The following is a 23,216-nucleotide window of genomic DNA, read 5'->3' as shown; positions in this document are numbered from 1 at the left end:
CACAGGTCTAAAACCCCGCCCAGGCGGCAGCCCATAGTTAACAAACTCAAGGACCTCAAACATGAGGCCCATGCTAGGGAAACATGCAGCGCGAATGAAACAAAAAGGCGTATCGTATCCAACAAAAAATGATAATATATAGTCACGATCATCTAAGTATTGTTGCAAGTGCAAAGAAGTGTTCATCAATCATGAAATCATGACCAGACGTCCTCCTGGTAACTGCCGCTGCTACGCATGTGCTTGACCATCTCCTCGCCCTTCTCAGCGGGCAAACCCCGTTGCTGGGCAATAATGTGGCCAAGGACAAGGTTGACCTCACGGGCCATGTTGGCAGCATCACCGCAGACGTAGAAGTTGGCCTTTTGCTTGAGCAGCTCGCTGACGAGCTCGGCGTTCTCCTTCAGACGGTGCTGGACGTAAACCTTCTCGGATCCCTCGCGGGAGAAGGCAGTAATAATCTTCAGGGAGTCACCCATTTGATCTTGGAAGGTCTGAGGAAATTATGTCAGTCCATAGGTTCGTATTTGAAGTGTAAGGGGGTTGTTGTTCATACCTTGAATTCATCCTTGTAGATGAAGTCCTCGTTGCTCTTGCGGCATCCAAAGAACAAAAGCGTTGTGCCAACCTTCTCTCCCTTGGCAGCAAGAGCAGCACGTTCCTGGATGAAACCACGGAAGGGTGCCACACCAGTACCAGGGCCAACCATGATGATAGGCTTGGACGGGTCGGATGGCAATTTGAAGTTAGAGTGACGAACGTGGACAGGCACGTGGATACCATCGTACTTGTTGCGAGGACCGTTGATCGAGTAAGTCAGGCCGTGGGGATCGGGGGATGGGTCACCGTTCTGCTTCTGCTTAAGAGCCAAGAGGTAGTTGGTGGTGACACCCTTGACAATGTGCGAAGCACCCGGCAGACGAACAGACTCGACGACAGCGGTGATACTGATCTTATCCTTTTGAACCAGAGATGATGAAGAGATAGAGTAGTACCGGGGTTGAAGCTTGTTGAGACCTTCAATGAGCAGCGAGAAAGGAACGGCAGTGAACGGCTTCGAGGTGATGCTTTGGAGCGCTTGGGCAATCGTGAAGCACTGGTTGGTGATCTTCTCGTGGAAGTAATCCTTGTCATTACCCAAGCGGACAATCTCGGTTTTACTCTCCTCATCGGGAGCGAAAGCAGCAAGAGTCGAGACAAACTGACGGGAGACGGGGGCGCACACTTCCATGTAGTAGCGGACAGCGGCATCATAGGTGGTCGGAGTGGGAATAGGGACCTTGGCGGTGACATCGATACCCTTGACGTTGATCACCGAGTGGCGCTTCTCCTCAATACCGAAGACCTGGAGGAAACGGTCGACTTCAGCGCCAGCGTTGGTGGGCCAGATAGCGATGTGATCACCAGTCTGGTAGCTGAGGTTGCTACCAGCGATGCTGATTTCCATGTGCAGACAGTTACGGTCCTTGACAGTGAAAAGTTCCGAGGATTCGACAACCGGGGCAATGTAGGGGTTATGCGCGGAGAAGGGGCCCTTAGTGCGACCTTCGCGGTGGGACGCAGTGGGCTCTCCCAGATAGACGGACTCCTCCTCGGGAGATTTCTCATCATCCTCGACAACAGAGAATACGGCTTCGTAGATAGCTTCGCGTTCCTGGAGATTCATAGCGTCCGACAGAGCAGCCCACATAGGCTCCTTCCAGGCCAGGAAATCCTCTTCCATGGTTCCGGCGCCATCGTCACCCTCACCAGCAGTTCCAATGCGCTGCGCACCAAGTTTGGTCAAAGCGGTATCAACCTGACGGACCATAGCGTTGTAGTGTTCATAAGTGTTGTTTCCCAGGCCGAATGTGACATACTTCAACGAGGACAGAGGCTTGTCGTCGGCGGAGGCGCCACTCTCGAAGGCGACGTCCTCACCGGTGAAGAATTGGTAGAACTCCACGGCGTTGTCGGTGGGCTCACCCTCGCCGTAGGTAGCCAGCACGAAGAATGCGACCTTATCATCGGGGAATTTGTCCAGGTTCTCATAGTCATAGTCCTCAATATCAGCGACCATGGTCTTCAGTCCGAAGCGCTGAGAGCCTTCCTTGGCGAGTCGAGATGCGTAATCCTCTGCAGTACCAGTCTGGGAGCCGTAGAAGATAACACAGTTCTTGCTTGTCTCATCCATCTTCTCCACGATGTCGCGGGTTTTGCCGCTCTTGGCGGCTCCATTGAGGGTGCTGGCCGAGGAGGCATATGGGTCTTTGGGGACGGCCCAGTAGCTACCCTTGGTGAAGTAGGCAACACTACCCACCAAGAGGGCCACCAAGACGACCAAATCGAGTGTATCCAGTTGGGCCATTTTGGTACGTGGTGCGTATCTCGCGGGAACAGGGGGGTTTGTTGTGGCGCGAATTCCCGCCGGGAGGGGAGAATTGGTTGAATGTGTTCCAAGGCCGGGATAACAAACACAAAAGCAGTCAAGGAAGAAAAGTAAGACTTAGGCAAGTATGCCCCCCAACAGAGAGCCCTGGAATAGGAGTTGTATGTTGTACAAGATAGAAAGAAGAAGAGAGAAGCCAACAGGTGGTCTGATCCACCCGGTACTGCCAGGTGCGGTTTCCGAGCTGTGGATCTTCACGGGCAAATCTCACCGCTGTCTGGTTACGTTGGGAAGTCCGCGCCTGAAGTACATATAAAAAAGTACGGTAGGAACAAAATTTTGGAGGAAATAGAATATATATAAAGAAGAAAATTGAGGGGAAAAAATTAAGAAAGACACTCAGACCACCCAAGCCCTTCGTAGACTTATATATATACATGTAAATGAATGTGAATAATGTGGGGGGAAATGGCCGTGGGCAAATTTATCGGAAGCAATTATCGGCGTCCACCCAAGTACGTTCTAGTATGGGTTCTCCACGGCAGTTTTCCTTCAAATGTGTCAATCGAGACATTGCCCCGGTCAAGCTTGGAATGAAAGGCGGAGCTCGGGTAAGAGGTAAGAGAGGAAACGGCAAGCCCGCTCGGGAGATAAGAGTCCACATTATACACGGTCTTTCTTGTGCGGAATGATTTCCGCCTTCCGCTTTTGCTATTCTTCTCTTCCGGAGAAGTTGTACATAACGGAGTACGGAGTACATTGAACTTCTTGTTCCCAACGTGGCGAATTGCCTTTTTGGGCTCTCGGATCCCGGCTTTGCCATCCCTTACATGTGGGGGAAGATCGTAGATTGTTAGTGCCGATTGTTATATCCCAATCTATGTACTCAAAACTAGTGTAGGCATGTTGTTGAGCATACTTCTTCTTTATATACCGTATGTACCTCCCTGAATACATCGACCTCACCTATAATATATTTTCCGAGTATACATATGTAACAGTGAACACACTCGAGAGATCCGAAATATTCGAAATATTCGAAATACAATATTTCCAGCATTTATCACTCTAAACCCTACACTTTGTGCTATTGGACGGATTATGTGCCGATGCCCCTGATATCTCGACCTTCATATATATATACTCCGGACGTAGATCCCGTATAGGATCGAAAGACATGGCCCCAAAAATAGAGGTATGTATATATAATCAAAGTAGCCACCCAATTACATATAGTGAGGTCTACAGCCTTCTCTCCACGCGTTCTCCAGAATAGACATTTGTTTCAAGTTTCCCAAGAAATAGTCTCATATTCTCCGTAGTCTCCGTACCCCGCCCGGCATTCGAAACCGTTCCGAACGTTCGTTCCCCTGACATCTTTGTTCCTTACTTTATACCTTAAACGGCTCTTTGACTATGACATATGATATATGTTATATTAGAGGAAAAGAGATGAGGTCCTTTTCTCTGGTAAAGTCCAACTCCTCCCAATAAATAAATAAAAAAGAACTGAAAAGGGGTCAACTCAAAAAGTCCAGTCAAAAGGCTAGTGAGGCTCTGTGGGGAGATGTAAGAGCCAAGGCTAAGCATGGCAGCCCTGAAGTGCCCGACGGGACCTCAAGATGAATTGATATACGTATATAATACAAAAGAATAAGGAAACATTTAGGGGACTATAAAGAGGTTTAAAGTATCAAATTTGAAATTAACAGACATATATATATCTAAATATCCATGGATATTATCTATCCATCTAATATGAGGCTTAATAATAAACCCCCCCCCCCAAAAAGATGTACCCGTGCGCCCGATAAAAACATCAAGCTCTCTTACCCAAAGTCTTCACACCCCTTGGCTTCTTGAATTGGCTATGTGCAGCTTACAACCTTTGATTATTGAGGCTGCTTGCAGGTTTGAGCAATGAGGTTCTCATAATCTCTAATAGTACGTCTTGCAAACACTACCTGGGTATCGCTATCGGAGCAAACGGACTCGGTCTGACATTTGAATCTCTAGTGGCTTCACACCCTGCCAAAGCTGGCCCTGGCCAGACCATCCTGCCCCTCATCCCCGACGATATTAAGTCTGCATCACACCATACTCTCGCATCTCCATCGGAACGCCGAGGGACCCGGACCGCCCAGTCCACTCCTTTGCACAGTCGCGAATCCTCTACCGTCCGAGGAAGACCAGTTGATCCCTCCACTCTCGCCCCTATCCAACCCCGACGCGGTCACTCCGGCTCCAAGAGCCCCGACGTATCGAACGTCCGCCCTACAGGATATGAAGTGGGATTAGAAAGACGGCCTTCCAACTCGTATGGTCACCACCGGCAGACTTCCATCGTACATGGCATGCAGCATTCACGAAATACGAGCATGGCCGGATCAACCGCTTCCACAAGCCCTTTGAGCCCAGAGCTCATTGCCTCCCTCGGTCGCGGTGCGTTTGACGAGGCCACCCTTCCCGCCAAATTCGACCCTCTGGAAACACACTCGGGTTATTCGACACCATCCGGAGTATCCGCTAGTCATGGATTGCCGCCAACATTGAGTACGATCAAAGACAGTGACACAGCACTGAGAGATGTGAGCCCCGCCGCCATACTTCACAACCGAATGAACTCTGGAGGAAAGCCAAGACGCGAGCGGTCAGATAGTCGGTCACAGTCCAAACATCACGCGGAATCAAAGACTGTTGGGGAATATGCATTGCATCATTTGTTTAACTCCTTTGTTGGACAGGCAGACAACAAGATCAATCAGGCCATAATGAAGCTGGGGGAATCCGATTCTCCCGTGGAGGAGGTTTGCGGTCCTGGAGCAGACCCGACATTTGATCAATTGATATCGGCTTTAGGACATATCGCTCGACAGAAACCGAAACCTCTGATTGATACAATTATGTTCTGGCGCAAGGCTAAAGGAGATGCTGCTATTACGGCGAGACAGATGTTGAATGACCAAAGACCTTCGCCCGCTGCCACAGAGAATGGCCCCATCTTGCGCCGCAATACTGAGCCGACACAGCCTGGTGACCCAACTGCTACCGCCGAACGGACACAGCAATCGACGCCCTTTGTCGGTCGTCCCGACGAGGTCGCTTTGATAGAGCGACGTGCAACGGTCTCGGTATACTTAGTCTGTAGAGTCCTGATTGAGATCTTCAACCAGAGTAGCCTGGCTTCAATCACTTTCGACATGGCAGATCGTCTAGAAGACATCGTGTTTGGCCAGGTGAAGAGCTCTGACCCGGATCAGATCTCGGCATCACCCCTGCGGATGGCTAATTGGAGAATCTATGGTCAATTGCTGGGTATCATGAGTGAATCCAATTTCTCCGGAGTCGCTGGTCGTTATTTGACAGAACTCGAGCGCTATCAGAAGGAGGAAGCTACCCGGGGGCCATCTCGCGAGAGTGATTCAAAGTCGGAGTTGCTGATCCTCTGCATGCGCTATCTACGTTTGCCTATGACTTCGGAAGGATGGCCCAAGTCTTGTGATTTCATGCGATCGTTGGCACGCTTGTTTGTCAATGCCCACGGGCAGCGTATCAAACAGGCATACTGCTACGTGATTGAGAAACTTCTTCTCCCTGTCGCTGCCAACCCGAGCTGTGATCTTTCACTGCCTCGGTGGAAGGAATTCGTGGACCTGATCCAACCGCGCCTGACACAGCTTCTTATCAAGCCTCGTCATTGGACATCTTCCTTCTCGTTGAATGTGCTGTTGCTTTGCATCTCCAACAAAGAGACTTTCTCTTCCCAGTGGCTCTCGATGATTTCGAGCTTGCCTGCACGTTTGAAGGACCGCCCTACTCGTGCACCCGCCCTCCATGCTATCTGTCGTCTGGTCTGGACCTATTTCTTCCGCTTTTCAGACTCCCCCACAACCACTCTTCGCAAGGTTGAAGAAGTGGCAAAGATTGCTTTGCCGACCGGCAGGAGAACGTACATGAGCGCAGAGCCGGTCTTTGCCGATCCGTTGATCCAGCTGATTCAAATCATCGGTTTCAAGCATCCGGATGTCTGTTTCCGTAGCATTATTTTCCCTTTGATCAACTCGGATCTGTTCCTATCTGGCAGAGAGTTGAAGATAGAACAGATGGAGCCAGAGAAAATGGTCATTGGAATCCGCGCTTTCCTGGCTACAATGTCTGATCTGGAGACAAGTGACCAACTCTGCCCTCCGATCCCGACTGGCTCGCTCCCAAACCCTTTCACCGACGTTTCAACCCCCGTGTATTTCCATCGACCCCAGCTGCTTAAAGAGTACAAAGTGCCTAGTGCTTCTCAGAAGCAAGACCCAGCTTCATGGCAACCTGTTAATACAGCGAGACTAAGTGATAATGTGAGGGAATACTATTTCCGATTTTGTGAAGTTTTAGGCAAGATCACTTTGCTCTGTGATAACACATTCGGTGGACAGGCAGTTCTGGACGAGAAGTTTGGTGGAACTACGCCCAAAACTCCAATCTCAGAAGCTTTCAGCTTTGGTCGTCGTGGTGATGACCATGTCACAACCCTGGACCAGAAGCAAGGATTCTACGATTTGCTCCATGTGGCAGTCCAGGCCCTTCCTCGCTGCCTCTCCGACCACATCCCATTCAATTCGCTCATCAATCTCCTGTGCACCGGAACTGCTCATGTGCAGTCAAATATCGCTACTTCCTCAGCGGACTCGTTGAAGGCCATTGCGCGGCAATTGCACGCCCAACAAGTTACAATCGGCTTTGCTAGGTTCATCTTCAATTTTGACGAGCGCTATTCCACCATGTCAGACGAAGGAATGCTTGGACCGGGCCATATCGAGTCCACTCTTAGACTATACGTCGAGTTACTGCAGATCTGGATTGACGAGATCAAACAAAAAACGAAAGGCGCGGCAGCGATGGATCAATTGGAGAGATCCATTTCTGGTAGCCGAGCCCTGCATCTCGATTTATCGAGTGTCCTCGCCCATGTGGAGGAGATTGAGTCACATGGGCTCTTTTTCTTGTGTTCTCAGTCAAGACGTGTTCGAGCCTTTGCCATCACTGTTTTGCGGTTGATCACCGAATTTGACAGCGCTCTTGGGAAGGAAAACACAAGAATCATTCGGATCCTTGAGGCTGATTCTCAGCAAATCCTAGATGTGAATGATGAGCATTTGACGGTGGCAGAGCGGAGCCGGATCCAAAAAGGTAAAAGAAGAAGCGCTTCTCAAAATACTATTATCGAACTGTGTAGCAGTGAAGTCTCTTATGATTCAACATTGTGGGCCAAGGTATTTCCCAACATTATCCGCGTCAGCTTTGAGACTTGTCCGTTCGCTGTAACCCTGGGAAGGGAGATTGTATGTGCACGTCTTGTTCAGATGCACAAGATCATTACATCTCTTGCTGAGAGTACAAGATTCCCCCAATATGCTCCCATGGATGTGTACCAGAGTCGCCCCATGGGAAGAAACCATGCCACATCTGAGATTCTCGTCGAGCAATGGAAGCTTTACTTGGTCATGGCCTGCACTACCGTCACTAGTGTTGGGGCTCAATCTCAAAGCCAGCTGGCAAATGCCCAGCATGCACGCAAAGCTTCCAAAGGAGCGCACCAGTCTCAAGATAAGATCAGCTCCGCTCGAAGTCTCTTCGCATTTGTTATTCCCCTCCTTTCTGCTGAACGGGATTCCATTCGCAGCGCTATTGTTGTTGCTTTGGGCTCGATTCATAAAAACCTCTATCGCACGCTTCTTGAGTCTTTGCAGTACGCCGTTACAACCTGCAACGAGGAGGCTAAGATGAGAATTGGCAACCACTACCGCAGCCCCAGCAGCCCCCGTCGAAACAGGAAGACTGATCGCCTGCGCACCGAGGTCACAAATGTTTACAAACTCACGTCTCACTTCCTTCAAGAACCCGAGGTTTACAATGACGACTGGATCGTCAACAACCTTGTCACGTACGCAAAGGATATTCGTATTTTCCTTAGTGATGCTGAGGTTCAGAACGACTGGGAATTCCAGGGCTTGCGATTCCATTTTTGCGGACTGATGGAGGAAATATTTGAAGGCATCAATCGTACCAAGGATCCTGCCCGCTGGATGCCCTTCGAGTCGCGGAAGTCTGCTTTCTCTCTTATGGAGGACTGGTGTGGATACTCGCCAAACCAGCCTCAAATCTCTGAAAGAGAAGAGAATATGCGCAAGTTTTCCATGGCCCGACCACACGAGACAGGTGAAATGAAAAATACCGCTGCTGCTATGGAAATAGAGAAGAAGAATCTCCGCGCAGCAGCCTTGAGTGCAATGGCTTTTCTGTGTGCTGGCCCCATCAGCATCACCACCGAAAGCGGTTCTGTGCTCCAATTTGATGTTACCCGCATGCTTTCATGGATTGAAATGATCTTCAACACCGTCAGTGATAAATGGCATGCCATCGGCCGCCGGGCTCTCAAGAACCTCATCATTCACAACCAGGAACATTCCTATCTGATGGAGCGATCAATAGAGATGTGCTACGTTACTGAGCGGCCCAAGACTATCGAGAGCTACTTCGAGGTGGTGACGCAGGTGCTTTTTGAATATCCAGACTATCCGCTCGAATTCTGGAGAGTTCTAGGGGCAGTCTTGGTGACACTAGGCAATGAGAAGCGTGAGATCCGAATGAAGTCTGCTAAGCTTCTTCGAAAACTCGAGGAGCGTCAGCAGAAGAACTCCAGGCTGCAAGACTTCGATATTAGTATCTCGGACAAGACTACCGCGGTATACAAGTTAGCCCAGTTCGAAATCTCGAAAAGATTAGCTAGTCAGCACTCTGACTTGGCATTCACCATCTTTTCGGAGTTTTCTTTGCATTTCCGCAGTCTTCGACCTGATAGCCAGCGAAATATGGTTGCTGCCATCCTGCCATGGGTTCAAACAATGGAGCTACAGGTTGACCCGAATGGCGGCCCTACAGCCAAGTCATACATGTTGCTCGCAAACCTCTTTGAGATAACCATTCGTTGCAGTACAGTCCTACCTAACCAAGTGCAAGCACTATGGCAGGCCTTGGCAACAGGCCCTCACGGTGGCAATGTGCAGCTGGTTCTTGACTTTATCATCAGCATCTGCCTAGAGCGCAAAGAGCAAAACTTTGTGGAGTATGCTAAGCAAATGGTCGTGTTCTTGTCTGGGACTCCAGCAGGATCGAAGGTCATCGAATTTTTCTTGTTGCAGGTTGTGCCAAAGAACATGGTGCAAGAGCGGAAAGAACTCACTCCACCCCCTCCTGATATCAAAAGTCTCCCATATGTTGCCGATCTTGGCACAGTGCTCCCTGTCGGAAACAAACAAGCTGGTCTATCCCTTGGACAGGTTGCCCTGATATTCCTCGTTGATCTGATGGTCGCTCCGGTGACTCTCGCCCTGGGTGATGTTGTCAAGCTGATTCACATCGTTCTCATTCTTTGGGACCATTATACAGTAACTGTGCAGGAGCAAGCTCGTGAGATGCTGGTACATCTTATCCATGAATTGATAGCAGCGAAGCTTGAGGACGACGCCCCGGTGGGTGCCCGGCAATCCGTTGAAGATTTCGTGGAATCAATACGTAAGAGCGATCCCGCAGTCGTTTGGGAATATGAAGAGAATCATGGCAAGGAGGAAGAGATTGATGATCGCCGGGTGCCTGCATCTATGGCCTCAGTCACCCGTGATGTCGTCAAGTTCTTTAGCTTCGCTTACGAAGGCGTTGGCGACCTATGGGCCAAGGAGGCATTGAACTGGGCCACCTCGTGTCCAGTGCGGCATTTAGCATGCCGCTCGTTCCAGATCTTCCGCTGTATCTCGACATCATTAGACTCGCGAATGCTGGCTGATATGCTCGCCCGGCTTTCAAACACTATTGCAGACGAGGAAACTGATTACCAGACATTCTCGATGGAGATTCTTACTACGTTGAAGATCATCATCAGCTCACTAGCACCATCAGACCTTCTGGATTATCCTCAGCTATTCTGGACGACATGTGCTTGTCTCAACACAATCCACGAGACTGAATTTATCGAGAGTATTGGCATGCTTGAGAAATTCCTTGACCGGGTCGATCTCAGTGATCCGGTTGTGGTGGCCAACCTTATCGAAGGTCAACCACCAAACTGGGAAGGCGGCTTTGATGGTCTCCAGGACCTTGTATTCAAGGGAATGAAATCGTCTGAGTCCTTTGATCGTACACTCGATCTACTCCATACTCTCAGTGGTCTTCCAAACAATGATCTTATCGGAGATGGAACTCGACATCTATTCACTGTGCTGGCCAACCTACCCCACTTCCTTCAATGCTTCAAGGAGGGGTTCAGTGACCCCAAACCTATCGCTCGTGCCAGCATACTTGCCCGCGTGGCTGAGAATGAGCGATGCCCTCGCCTTGCAGCATCGTTGTTTGGGTTTGCCAACCAGCAGTACAAGACCGCTGGGGTGTTCCTCGACCACATCATCACCGAGATTAAGTCGTACTACTTCCCCAAGCTGGACTTCCAATGTCTCATCTTCCTCATGGGACTTCTCACTAATACCACGGATTGGTTCCGCATCAAAACAATGAGGATCCTCTGTGTCTTGATTCCCGAGGTGGACATGCGGCGCAACGAGGTCACCTGCCATGGCCCAGATCTGATCTCTCCACTACTCCGGCTTTTACAAACCGATCTCTGCCCTCAGGCTCTGGAAGTTCTAGACAATATCATCACTGTCTCAGGAAACCCAATGGAGCGCCAACATCTTCGGATGAGTATGGCGTCAGCAGCCTCTTCTCGTGCTATCCGCAAGGAGTACGAGCGAATCCAGAGTCTATACGGAATTCCAGAACCGACGGGATGGTCAGTCCCCATGCCTGCAACCCAGTCAAACATGACCCGACACAACGTCCACGCCGTCTTCTACACATGTGTTGAGGCCGAAGACAGACAACAGGAAAATGCCATGACACCCGGTGTGGCCTTCCATGCGGACGAATACAGCGACTCGTTCTTCCCAATTAGAGCTGATACCATGAAATCAATCGATACGCAGATTGATGGCAATATGGGAGATATCGTGCAGAAGCTGGACAGTCTAGATGACTTCTTCGAGGATACCGATACAATCACCCCTGTGCTGAACCCTATCGCTCCTCCGATGCTGCGAGGATTCACTGGTAACTATGTGGATACCAACGCACATCTGTACGACCAGCAGACCGCCCCAATTTTGCGGGAATCGCTCGCTCGGACAGGCTCTACATCATCCTTCCATAATGGGCTCGCTGAGTCTCGCCCGCCAAATTTCCGCTTCGATGGGCCGGGTGTGTACTCCCCGGTCACGGCGATACCACCAAACGGCTCACAGATACTACGGTCCGGTTCCCATACCCGCTCTGTCACCTCCCCTGCCAACAATCTCTATGTTCACACCGCTTCCAATGCACCCAATGCCACACTCCCCGCTGGATTCAGCGATTCCGCTTTCCTGTCCGACGAGGATCCTGACGAGGTGCATTCCGATCTAGAGGAGCGCCCGGTGACCAAGAAGGCCACCACTCCACCTGCGCCCATGATCCGCAGTGCAACCGATGGACCACACTCCATAGAATCAATGATTCGCAGCGGTATGAGGAGGCTGACTGGTGGTGCAGCCAACAGAGAAAAGGAGCGACAGCGGGACCTCCTCCGCGCACAACACCGCGCCATTGTGCAAACAGCCAACTCACCTCGTGTTCCAAAGGTACCCGAGGAATATCTCTCAGCACCTACCAGTCACCCGGCATCGCCGAGGTGAACTTGCTGTACTTCCCCGAACCCCATCATACGTTTCTGCTTTATCGCTTTGCTTGTTCTTTTCTGTTATCGGCCCTTTTCCAGGCTGCCTGCGCATTTCTTGGGAGTTTGGATCACTTTACATACATACCCTTTACTCGTCCATCTACTTCGCCATTGGTCTTGTCTATCTAGCGTTGATCCGCGCCTCTGCATCCTGTACAGTCCATATAGTCATATCCTAGAAGTTGATGGACTTACATATCAGGTGTTTTGCATTTCAAAATCGAAGTCTATATATTTGCATTTATGTTAAAGTCCGGTCACCTTTACAAAGGGCAGCACTCTGGTCGGGAATTGGAAGTGCTTTTTGGTATCTTTTTCTAGAGGCTACCTTTCATTCAAGGTTCAACATCCATGGCGATAGATACATAGATCAGATCAAAATTTGAGTACTTATACCCCATATATAGCACGTGACGCGATTCCCCACGGCTTTCCTAATCCGGTCTTCCCCGCATTCCAGTCTGCGATGCATATCCATCTCGCTCCCTAGCATTTCGGATAGCCACGGTTAAGGGCTATGCGGAGCTGGCATGGTGCAGGCATGGTGCATCCTAGCTCTTTTAAATACCCCCTTCTCCCCATTTCAGCTCTCCTGGATTCAAAACAATCAAACATTTGCTCTGCCCCCTTGGTCTCGGCATTGTTGATCCATCAACCATCATTGTCTACACTTATTAACACTTGTCACTTGCAATTTCTTTCCAAAATCAGACAGCCCTTCAAATTTATCAAAAAATGAGTCTCCGAACGGCTATGTCCCTCCCACGGAGGGCGACTTGCTTCCATGCGTCCGCAGTGGATCCCCGACGCTGGCCGTCCAGCCAGGCCCGAGCTTTCTCCACAACTATGCACCGTGACGCTACGTGGGGCTTTGTCGGACTGGGGCAAATGGGTATGTTGTGGGATCTGCAGCGAGGACCTCGGATATACAACCTCGGCTATACGATGGACCGTGGGTTGCTTGTATTGCATTAGCTAACTACTCTAGGTTACCACATGGCCAAAAATCTGCGCGCCAAGATTCCCGCATCTGATACCTTGATTGTGCGCGATGTCAATGAAGATGTTATGAAACGATTCGTTGCAGAGGCCCAGGAGACCGCACAAAGCAATGGCGCAGGCGCCAATGAAGGCCAAGTCGAGATCGCTCAGAGTGCGCGCGAGGTCGCCGAGAAATCGGTAAGTGGCTATCTACCGTGCGGGTCTAGCCTGCGGCCGGGCTAGTGGGATTTCCTACATGGACTGTACTTAATTTCTGTCTACTGTTTAGATAGTCATGGTTACCAGTCTCCCGGAGTCTCAGCATGTCATTGACGTGTTCCACTCTATCCTTAAACATGGGCCGCTGCCGCCGCTCGAGCAGGAGCGTCTCTTCATCGACGCATCCACTATCGACCCCGTCACATCCAAGGATATCGCAAACGCAATCCACACCACGCAAACTGGCCGCTTCGTGGACGCCCCCGTATCAGGAGGTGTGGTTGGTGCTCGCGCAGGAACGCTGTCATTTATGTTCGGCGCCTCTTCACAGTCAGACAAATTGCTTGGGCGTATTCGCGGTGTGCTCGCCTTGATGGGTAAGAAGGCCTGGCATCTTGGTGAGCCTGGTGCTGGCGTGTCCGGCAAACTCGCCAATAACTACATTTTGGCCCTGAATAATATCGCCACTGCCGAGGCTATGAACCTCGGTGTTCGCTGGGGACTCGAGCCCAAGGCCTTGGCGGAAATGATCAATTCGTCTACTGGTCGCTGCTGGCCCTCTGAGGTTAACAATCCCGTTCCTGGTGTCGTTGAGACAGCCCCCGCATCGCGTGGCTATGAGGGCGGATTCGGGGTGAGTCTCATGCATAAGGATCTCCGTTTGGCTCTTGCGGCTGCAGAGCAGTCTAATACTCCTCTCGCCCTGGGTGCTCAGGCTCGTGAGGTGTATAAGGCTGTTGAGGAGGAGCACCGTGGCAAGGATTTCTCCGTGGTTTACAAGTGGTTGCAGGAGAAGTCTCAATAAGTTCTTTCCATTTGGAGTGAAGTCCCCTGAGTACTCTCCTTTCTTTGGATATCTCCCTCGACTCAGTACCTACTGCTCTTTCTCATAGATGTGGATTTCAGGACATAAAATTGCAATTTAGCATTCTTCTCGATGGAATCAAGTCTAAGATTTCCAATTTGTGTTCCTATGTCTTCAGAGCATAGACAGTATTCCAATATCAGTTGATATTATACGGTTTCTAGGTACACGTATATAATTTTATCTCCCCGTGACTTCCCTTTCCCTTTTCCCCCAAAACCAAATCTCCCCCATAGCTCCTTCTCCTATTGTTACGCTCTTTCCTTAAAAGGTCTGCCATTCTTTCTTAGGAGTTTTCCCTCCATCTCATCTTTCCATCCCCATCCATCCCCATCCTATCCCCTATCCCCCCATTTCTTTTGCCATCGGTTTCGTCCTGGCCCATTTATCCCATCTTCGATTCCAAGACCGTCCAGACTTTCGTTGCCGTATACCTCATCCCCACGTACCTCGTCTTCGCTTCGCGTTATCATCAGACGCCTTGCAGCCTGAGAGAACAGACGGCAAGTTGCATCCTCGACAACAGGTAAGTCATCCCCTCAATTCTGGTCATGTTCGACTATACTCCCAGTCTCCGTTTTGGCTGACCCTGGCATGCTTGAACAGCAGCCAGACTTTCTTGTCAGAACTGCCTATATAATTTGGTGCAGGAGCTCGCCAGGTCAGTTTCATGCTATTAAGCCCATTTCATTGGGGCGTTTTGCCAAATGGAGGCCAAAGGGACTGCCCATAAAGCCCTTGTCCTTTGCCTGTTTGTCATCCCCGAAGGGCCAGCTGACAAAATCGATGTCTAGTGTACGCCCTTCATTATGCATGCCCAGGGCTCCCAGCACACGAGCTCCTCTGGCTCTGGCTCTGGCCAGACATCAAGCTCCCAGTCTGGAAACTACCACCAAAATGAGCCTCGTACACCCTATGGCCCCAGGTATCAGCAATCCACCAATCCGAGTTCCCGTGATAGCAGCGTTGCAGGCCTGACCAATCTTTTCAGAGGATTGAATCTGCAGAACTCTCGTCCCAAGTTCAACGGCCCAACGGGCACCGCGCCCGTTCAAGTGAACGCAAACATGGATTGGTCGAATACGAACCGTGCATACAACAGCCCATTCATCCTGGTTCCTAATTCCACCGTTTTCAATGGCGTTCCGACCGTCTCATCCTTTGTTCCCAACGGTGTCTCTGGTCAGAACGATCAGATGGGTCAGTTCTCCTATCTTCCAACGGGGGTTTATTCGAACGTCAACCCTGTGGTGGCTGGTGGATATTCGTCGTGGCCCTACATGATGAACTACGACATGAATGATGGGACAACTAACAAGCAAGCTACATGGAATATGTCCGATGGCCAGAAGGGAGTTCAGGCCGAGAACACTGGTCAAATTCATTACTATCCCTCGGCCCTTGTTTCTGGCATGGATGGTGGTTCCATCTCTGGTTACTCTTATGGAGGTATGGTTCCCTCCCAGCTTGGGTCGCTCTCGCTCCCCCTTCAGATGATGAAGACCCCGAACGGATATGTCGTTCAGGACCTGGAGGCTCTGACCCAACAAGACCCTGCCATTCCACGTGCGGTGCCTGCCATGTGGACTAACCCGTCCGAGTTGACACTCGCCAAGTGTCTGGAGAACCGCGAGGGTATAACCAATGTGTACATCAGAGGATTCTTGCCCGAGACTACCGATGAGAAGTTGCATGCCTACGCAGCCCGTTTCGGAAAGATTGAGCGTTGCAAGGCGATCGTGGACCTGGACACCAGTCTCTGCAAAGGGTACCTGCCTCACGAAACTTCTTTCCGATGGTTTATTCTGATTCTTTTGCAGATTCGGTTTTGTGCAGTATTACAGCTTCGAATCCTGCGAGAACTGCATTCGCGGTTTCTTTTACCTCGGCTACCAAGCTAGCTTCGCGCAGAAATCCCGCAACTCTCGCCTGAAGGACCTGGAGGACAAGTCTTCTACCAATATATACTGCACCAACATTCCAATCGATTGGACTGAAGCTGTGAGTTATACAACCCCCACCCTTGGCCTGTCTAGTTAAATTCTAATAAGCTTGTTAGGACCTGCGTCGTCATTTCGAGCCGTGGCGTGTCGTTTCCGAGAAGATCAGTCGCGATGAGAAGACAGGCGTGAGCAAGGAAGTGGGCTTCGCACGGTAACATAGCCCAAATTGCTTGACTCTCATGGCTTGTTCTGGGTGGAGGCTGAAACCTCATTTATAGCTTCGAAAACCGTGATGTTGCCGAAAAAGTCTTGATGGAATTCCACAATGTCACCAAGGACGATGGAGTGAAGCTCCTTCTGCGCTTTGCTGATACCAAGGCCCAAAAGATTCTGAAGCAACAGAGCAACGAACGTCGTGCTTATCGGGCCGGAGAGTACAACTACTCGGTTGAAGTGGTTCAGGGATCTACTCCATCCCCCGGGATGAAACGTGGCTCTCATCTTACCCCGAACTCTCAAGTCAGCTACACCTCTCCAGCTGGAGTGGGTTCTAACTGGACCCCGGCAACCTCGATCTCTCCTTGGTATGTGCCTAATACTCACATTGTGTGGTACTTCAACCCGTTCTAATTGATCTCACAGCCACCCACACATGAAAAATCCTTCCAGCAGTGCACGAAGCAGTTCCTTGTCGACTCGGAGCCTCAACGCTCTTGACCACACGCCTGCCTATCGCAATCGAGCCTTGTCCCTGAGCCGTCGCTCTTACACTGATCTCTCTGGTGGTTCTTCCAAGACTGTCATGCCGGACTCGCCGACTATGGGGTCTCGTAAAGAGAATATCAGAGCGGGATCTGTATCCCCCGCTTCTTCTTCTCCCATGATCATTCTCTCTCCGGCTCGCTCGTGCACTTAAACCTGTTGTGCAAAATGCTCTCACGCATATCTGTATTTGCATGGGAGGCTTTACATCTTATCCACACAGGATAAGATGATCGGCACCGCTCCATGGTGCTCTCGAATATCCAAATGCGCAGCATCTGTTACCATTCGCAGAATGTATTGACGATGTATGGCTCAGCCTTGCATTTCTTTTATGATTGTTCCACGATTCACGATTCATGATTCGCGATATGATATTCGGTTGTTTTTCTGTTTTCCACACTTCACGGTATTTTTAGACGACTCTACACGATATCATTATGGAGTTCAGTTTGTATTCTTATGGAGTTTGATGGAGGATGGAGTTGCTCTTTTTCTTTCGCAGTTATATGGACTTTGCATGTTTTCAGCATATGTGACAGACAAGATGCATGTTTCAAGACTTCGTTCAAAGAACGCTATCGCACCTTAATGGGTTGCGCAGTCTACTATGATATTATTCAAGACCAAAACTACTCCTCGCAGGTGTCCATGTTCAAGATCCAAGGTGCGTGAGCACAACTGTAACGTGCAAAGCAATCTATCCGCAAAGGCCAATGAGATATAAATCTCAATCTATACACAGGTAAGACAATCCACACTATTCAAATCAATTGCGCCCCAGTCTCTCCTCTAGATCCTCCGTGAGCTGATAAGCAGGAAGATACTGTCCATCAGCCTGAGCCCCAGTCCGCAATCTCGGATTAGGATGGGTATCAGATGTGCCGCCAAGACTGGTGTATCCCTCATCATAGAGCGAACAATACTTCAAACCTAGATGCCGAATGAACGCCCAGATCTCCGCATAATGCCAATCAATCACGGGATGCACACGAACAAAATCAGGCCAGCCCCCATCCGTCCGATCAAAGTGCGTCAACTGCGCACCGTGAGGATCCGTCCGCCGTGTACCAACAAATATCGCCCGAATCCCAGGGTGACGCGCCAGATAATCCTCAAAGCTCGACCGGAGCGTCGAATCCGGCGGCGCAGTCGTGTACTTTGTAATAGCGAGATGATAAGCTTCAGCAGAAGAGACGACAAAGTCTTCGACTGCATCGAAGGGATCAGGCGGGAGCGCATAGATCGCCGGGATGACCGTCGCAGCGGCTATTTGGGCCTCGGCTTCGAGGTCTGCGGGGGAGGGGTTTGTATCATTGCGGGCGCGGGTTGGGTGCAACCCGGCCAAGAACAGAATCAGCAGGACTAGACAGTCCTTGCCGCCGTTGTAGGAAACGGAGAGTTCCGAGAGCTTGTATCGCTGCAGCGCGGTGCTGACTACTTCTAGCGAGATGCGCGTTTGTCGTTGCACAGAGGCTAGCAGCGTGTCCGGGGCGTGGGGTTCGTTTAGGAAGGCTTGTACGCGGGCGTGGATCCGCGCGATCACGACTGGGAGAGGAGGGATTGTTTCGTCGCTGGTTGAGTCATTGGGGGTTTGTTTGTTGGTGTGGGCTGTTCCATTCTGGTTCGGCTCGGCTTCTTGATTGGAGGGGGTTGATGGTTTCAATGGTTGGGATGTTGCTGGTGACAGTGGTGGGAATGGCTTGAGATGATCTTGCGGCCGGTAAGGCGCGTTCTTTGCTGTCGTTTCAGTCATGCTTGTATTGGGGTGAGGTTGACAGAGCGAGGTTCGGGGCGGGGTGTGGGTTTCTCGGGGAGACACAACTTAATCCACTGCGGGGATATCACGCATGTCAAGTATATGTGTGCATATGTGTGCATATATGTATGTAGATATATCTGCACACCTACATAGACAATTCAACCTCGTCAGATGTAACAAAATTGGAATCTTCCCGGAACCCCCGCGTCTCCCCGCAGTTCCTCGGTGGAACTCGGTAGATTCTCGTGGATTTGGATATCGCGGATACACATGCGCATGTATAATTCTTGATACAATTTACTGAATGCACCTTGAAAAATGCTTTGATTGCGGCCGTGGCCGTGACAATTCATACGAGTAGATCCCCAAACGCCAGCAACGCTCAGAAGAAAAAAAAAAAAAAAAGAACGTCAAATCAGCCCAATACCTTCATCTTCTTCTTTTTCTTCTTCTCCTCACCGCCAGGTTTGCGTCCCTTCTGGAAATCCCGCCAGCTGCCAATGCGCTCTTCTCTCGTATCCTCCCACTTCTTGTCATTGTCGCGCTTCCGCTTGCGCGCCTCAAGCTCTTCCTCTTCCTTCCGTTGCTCACGACCTTCCTCCTGCAAGCGCGCCTTGAGTTGTCGCCGGCGTCGCGCTTCTTCTTCCAATAGCACTTGGACCGTCTTCTTCCGCCACTCGACCTTGAATTCTTCGGTCTTCAGCTCGGGGGAGTCGAGGGTATACTTGTGTTCGCGGATCAACAGGCGGCGCGCGTCGGAGATACATTCGTCCAGGTATTCGCGTTGCTTCTCGTCTAGAAGAGCCGTCTGTGCTTTCTTGAGTCGATCGAAGGCATCTGGAGCAGCGGGGTTCTTGGTTTTATCGGGGTGAATCAGAAGCGAGATCTTGCGGTACTGGACTTTGATGTCTTTTTCCGTAACACCGGGTTGGAGGTCCAGGACGGCGTAGCTGTAATGGGTTAATATCCGTAGAGAATATAGAAGGGCGGTGGTCTATTTCAGAGCTTGTGGAAGATTGGACTTACGAATCGAGGCTGAATGCCTTGCGAATGCGGTCGATCTCGACATCCTGTGTCGCGTGTCAGTCTGAGTATAGATGTATACCTTGCAGAGGGGGGCATACCTTGTTATACTCGGTGGCCTCTTTTTCTAGAGAATCGAGGAAATCCTGGTCATCGTCCGACATATTGCCTTCTAGGGATTCTTTTGATGTAGAAATGCTCCTGGCGCTCATGAGATTGAGACCTCAAGGAAAGATAAGACTGCGGGCTTATCAGCCGCTGAGTCAGCGCGAAATCGCGCGCAGGATCTCCAAAGAGGGTTAAGCTCGCAGTTAGGAACACATAACAGTAGTCGTCCGCTTATGTCTGTCATTGATGAGACTTTGTTAGAACACATATAGTGGGCCCAAAAGAATATCAGATATTCCATAGAAGACGGAGCCACCAATAAGCTCAAGACATCAAAAGATCTATAGATCTCATATGTACCTGGTTAGTGCCTCACCGCTTTACCTACCGCCTTCGTTTTTCGTCCCCAAGAAGAAAAAAAAGATGTTTTCACCGCCCGCTAACTTTCAAGATTCAACTCAAACCACATCATGGCGCCGCGAGCAGTTAAAGGAAAGTCAAAGACTCACCAGGACACAGGGCGGGTCTTGAAAAGAAAGCGTGGTGAGGATAGCTTAGCTACCCTCGTCAAACAGGTCGAGGACCTCGATCTCAAAGCTCCCGTCAAAAACTTCTCCGATCTCCCACTCTCCGAACCAACAGCCAAGGGTCTTTCAGCCTCTCATTTCAAAACCCTTACCGACATTCAATCGCGTGCTATCAACCATGCATTCAAGGGCCGCGATATTCTCGGTGCCGCCAAAACCGGTAGCGGAAAGACCCTCGCCTTTCTAGTACCCATTCTCGAGAATCTCTATCGCAAGAAGTGGACCGAGTTGGATGGTCTCGGCGCACTCGTTCTTTCACCTACACGTGAACTAGCGATTCAAATCTTTGAAGTGCTTCGCAAGATCGGAAGATACCACAATTTCTCTGCTGGTTTGATTATCGGCGGAAAGAGTCTGCGCGAGGAACAAGATCGCCTGGGACGTATGAACATCCTGGTTTGCACACCCGGTCGCATGTTGCAACATTTGGATCAGACGGCTATGTTTGAGACAAATAACTTGCAGATGCTGGTGCTGGACGAAGCCGATCGTATCATGGACATGGGTTTCCAGAAGACCGTGGATGCTATCCTCGACCATCTTCCTAAACAGCGCCAGACTATGCTATTCAGTGCCACACAGACCAAGAAGGTCGGTGATTTGGCTCGTTTGAGTCTGCAGGAACCCGAATATGTCTCAGTCCACGAAGCAGCCGCCTCCGCCACTCCCTCAACTCTCCAACAACACTACACCGTTACTCCACTCCCGCAGAAGCTTGATACCCTTTGGAGTTTCATTCGCAGCAACCTCAAATCTAAGACAGTGGTCTTCTTGTCATCGGGCAAGCAAGTTCGCTACGTATATGAATCACTAAGACAATTGCAGCCTGGTATTTCTTTGCTCCACCTGCACGGGCGACAGAAACAGGGAGGACGACTGGATATCACCACGAAGTTCTCTCAAGCCCAACACGCTGTTCTTTTCGCTACTGATGTTGTTGCTCGTGGTCTGGATTTCCCCGCTGTTGATTGGGTTATCCAGATGGACTGCCCCGAAGACGCCGATACCTACATTCATCGTGTCGGACGGACAGCCCGTTACGAGCGTGTTGGTCGTGCTGTGCTCTTCCTAGACCCTAGCGAAGAGAAGGGATTCCTTAAGCAGCTTGAGCACAAGAAGGTACCGATTGAGAAGATCAACATCAAATCGAACAAGCAGCAGAGTGTGAAGAATCAGTTGCAAAACATGTGCTTCAAGGATCCAGAGCTGAAGTATCTTGGCCAGAAAGCTTTCATCTCCTACGTCAAGTCGATTTACGTGCAAAAGGACAAGGAGACCTTTAAGATTAAGGAACTTCCCTTAGAAGAGTATGCGGCTAGTCTGGGTCTTCCCGGTGCTCCGCGTATTAAGTTCATCAAGGGTGACGATGCGAAGGAGCGGAAGAACGAATCCTGGAGAATGGCACAGATGTCCGGTGATGACGACTCAGAAACAGAGAAGAAGAAGGACGAGAAGGAGGTGCGGACACGGTACGACCGTATGTTCGAGCGACGCAACCAGGGCGTGTTGGCAGAGCACTACTCGAAACTCATCAACGACGATGGCACGATGGTGGCTACCGACGCCCCCAAGGATGCCGGTGCAGAGATCGACGACGAGGCCGACGAGGATGCCGACTTCCTCTCAGTCAAGCGCCGCTTCGCCGCAGGCGACGCAGAGCTCGGCGAGGACAGCGCTTCTTCCGACTCGGAGGATTCCGATGCCGAGCCAAAGACCAAAGACGCCAAGGGCGTCAAGATGGTGCACTTGGACGGCCAGGACCCACTACTCATCGACTCGAAGCGACGCGAGAAGCTGCTCAAGTCGAAAAAGAAGCTCCTCAAGTTCAAGGGCAAGGGTACAAAATTGGTCTACGACGACGAGGGCAATGCCCACGAGGTGTACGAAATGGAAGACGAAGACGCGTTCAAGGCCCGCGGCGACGCCAACGCCCAGCGCGAGAAGTTCCTCGAGGGGGAGACGGAGCGCACGCGCCAGGCCGATATCGAGGACAAGGAGGTTATGCGCGAGAAGCGCCGCGAGAAGAAGGAGAAGCGCAAGGCGCGCGAGCGTGCCGAGGCCGAGGCGGATATGTCGGAGGAGGAAGGCGGTCTCTCGCATCTCCCCCATGTGCCTTTCGAGATCCCTGGCTCCGATTCAGACTCTGCTTCCGAGCGCGACGAGCCCCGACCCAGCAAGAAGCAGCGTGTTTCTTTTGCCGAGCCAGACAGCGACGACGACAAGCCCAAGAGCAAGAAGGCCCAGGCTTCTGTCAAGCCTATCGAGACTCTGGGAGATCTGGAGGCTTTGGCCAGTGGGTTGCTTGGTTAATGTACATTTCATGGATTGTTTCATGGGTTTGTGAGGTCTTGTATGGCGTATACTTTCCAACTAAAAAATCTCTTTCCTGGCGAGGTTTAAAAGCATAGTGAATATGAAAGCGATAATTTTCAGACATGTATAGCATATAGCATTTTACACATGGGATACCTAGGTAGAACATAGATGTCTAAATAAGCTCTACAAGCCATGTGCAAAACTATAAAATCGGCACTCCAACCCCAAATCGGCATGTGGGGAGCGGATATTTCCTTGACACATCAACGTAGCATTCGCACGGTTCGGCCCCCGTCCACTCATCGATGGCTTCAATCACGCCATCAGGGAATAAAAGTCTTCTGGTGGGCTTTTTTTCTCTTCTTTGTATCGATGTTATATCTTTATTTTGACTGTTCAGGGTCCATGTTTCAAATATAATTTGGTGCAACTACCTAAGTTACTAAGTGTGGGTCACGCGACTTAGGG

The 23,216-nt window shown here is 50.5% G+C and overlaps 7 protein-coding genes across 7 annotated transcripts; 4 read left to right on the top strand and 3 right to left on the bottom strand.

Annotated features, from left to right (window-relative positions):
- Window positions 1-197: 197 nt before the first annotated feature.
- On the bottom strand, window positions 198-2,347 carry cprA (NADPH--hemoprotein reductase cprA; the record flags this gene model as incomplete). The annotated part of the gene is made up of 2 exons (XM_040954689.2): window positions 198-494; window positions 557-2,347. 2 exons carry the CDS (start codon window positions 2,345-2,347, stop codon window positions 198-200), a joined length of 2,088 nt encoding a protein of 695 aa, XP_040814807.2.
- Window positions 2,348-3,198: 851 nt separating this feature from the next.
- On the top strand, window positions 3,199-12,138 carry N7455_009458 (putative cell morphogenesis protein (PAG1); the record flags this gene model as incomplete). The annotated part of the gene is made up of 3 exons (XM_065606211.1): window positions 3,199-3,220; window positions 4,280-4,312; window positions 4,385-12,138. The coding sequence occupies 3 exons, from the start codon at window positions 3,199-3,201 to the stop codon at window positions 12,136-12,138; spliced, it is 7,809 nt and encodes a 2,602-aa protein (XP_065460174.1).
- Window positions 12,139-12,917: 779 nt separating this feature from the next.
- Window positions 12,918-14,187, top strand: N7455_009457 (uncharacterized protein; the record flags this gene model as incomplete). Its single annotated transcript, XM_040954637.2, has 3 exons — window positions 12,918-13,074; window positions 13,171-13,361; window positions 13,453-14,187. 3 exons carry the CDS (start codon window positions 12,918-12,920, stop codon window positions 14,185-14,187), a joined length of 1,083 nt encoding a protein of 360 aa, XP_040814997.1.
- An 869-nt stretch (window positions 14,188-15,056) lies between these two features.
- On the top strand, window positions 15,057-17,106 carry N7455_009456 (uncharacterized protein; the record flags this gene model as incomplete). Its single annotated transcript, XM_040954757.2, has 5 exons — window positions 15,057-16,015; window positions 16,068-16,248; window positions 16,307-16,401; window positions 16,469-16,774; window positions 16,833-17,106. 5 exons carry the CDS (start codon window positions 15,057-15,059, stop codon window positions 17,104-17,106), a joined length of 1,815 nt encoding a protein of 604 aa, XP_040815002.2.
- Window positions 17,107-17,721: 615 nt separating this feature from the next.
- Window positions 17,722-18,708, bottom strand: N7455_009455 (FAD synthase; the record flags this gene model as incomplete). Its single annotated transcript, XM_040954635.2, has 1 exon — window positions 17,722-18,708. One exon carries the CDS (start codon window positions 18,706-18,708, stop codon window positions 17,722-17,724), a length of 987 nt encoding a protein of 328 aa, XP_040814879.2.
- Window positions 18,709-19,129: 421 nt separating this feature from the next.
- On the bottom strand, window positions 19,130-19,901 carry N7455_009454 (uncharacterized protein; the record flags this gene model as incomplete). The annotated part of the gene is made up of 3 exons (XM_040954561.2): window positions 19,130-19,664; window positions 19,741-19,784; window positions 19,839-19,901. 3 exons carry the CDS (start codon window positions 19,899-19,901, stop codon window positions 19,130-19,132), a joined length of 642 nt encoding a protein of 213 aa, XP_040814786.1.
- Window positions 19,902-20,315: 414 nt separating this feature from the next.
- dbp4 (RNA-dependent ATPase HCA4) lies at window positions 20,316-22,742 on the top strand (the record flags this gene model as incomplete). The annotated part of the gene is made up of 1 exon (XM_040954550.2): window positions 20,316-22,742. The coding sequence occupies one exon, from the start codon at window positions 20,316-20,318 to the stop codon at window positions 22,740-22,742; it is 2,427 nt and encodes an 808-aa protein (XP_040814841.1).
- Window positions 22,743-23,216: the final 474 nt, after the last annotated feature.

Source organism: Penicillium solitum (genome assembly GCF_028829755.1).
Source record: "Penicillium solitum strain IBT 25940 chromosome Unknown utg000008l_segment0_segment0, whole genome shotgun sequence".
Lineage (NCBI taxonomy): Eukaryota > Fungi > Ascomycota > Eurotiomycetes > Eurotiales > Aspergillaceae > Penicillium > Penicillium solitum.
This window is presented reverse-complemented; position numbering and strand designations above follow the sequence as displayed.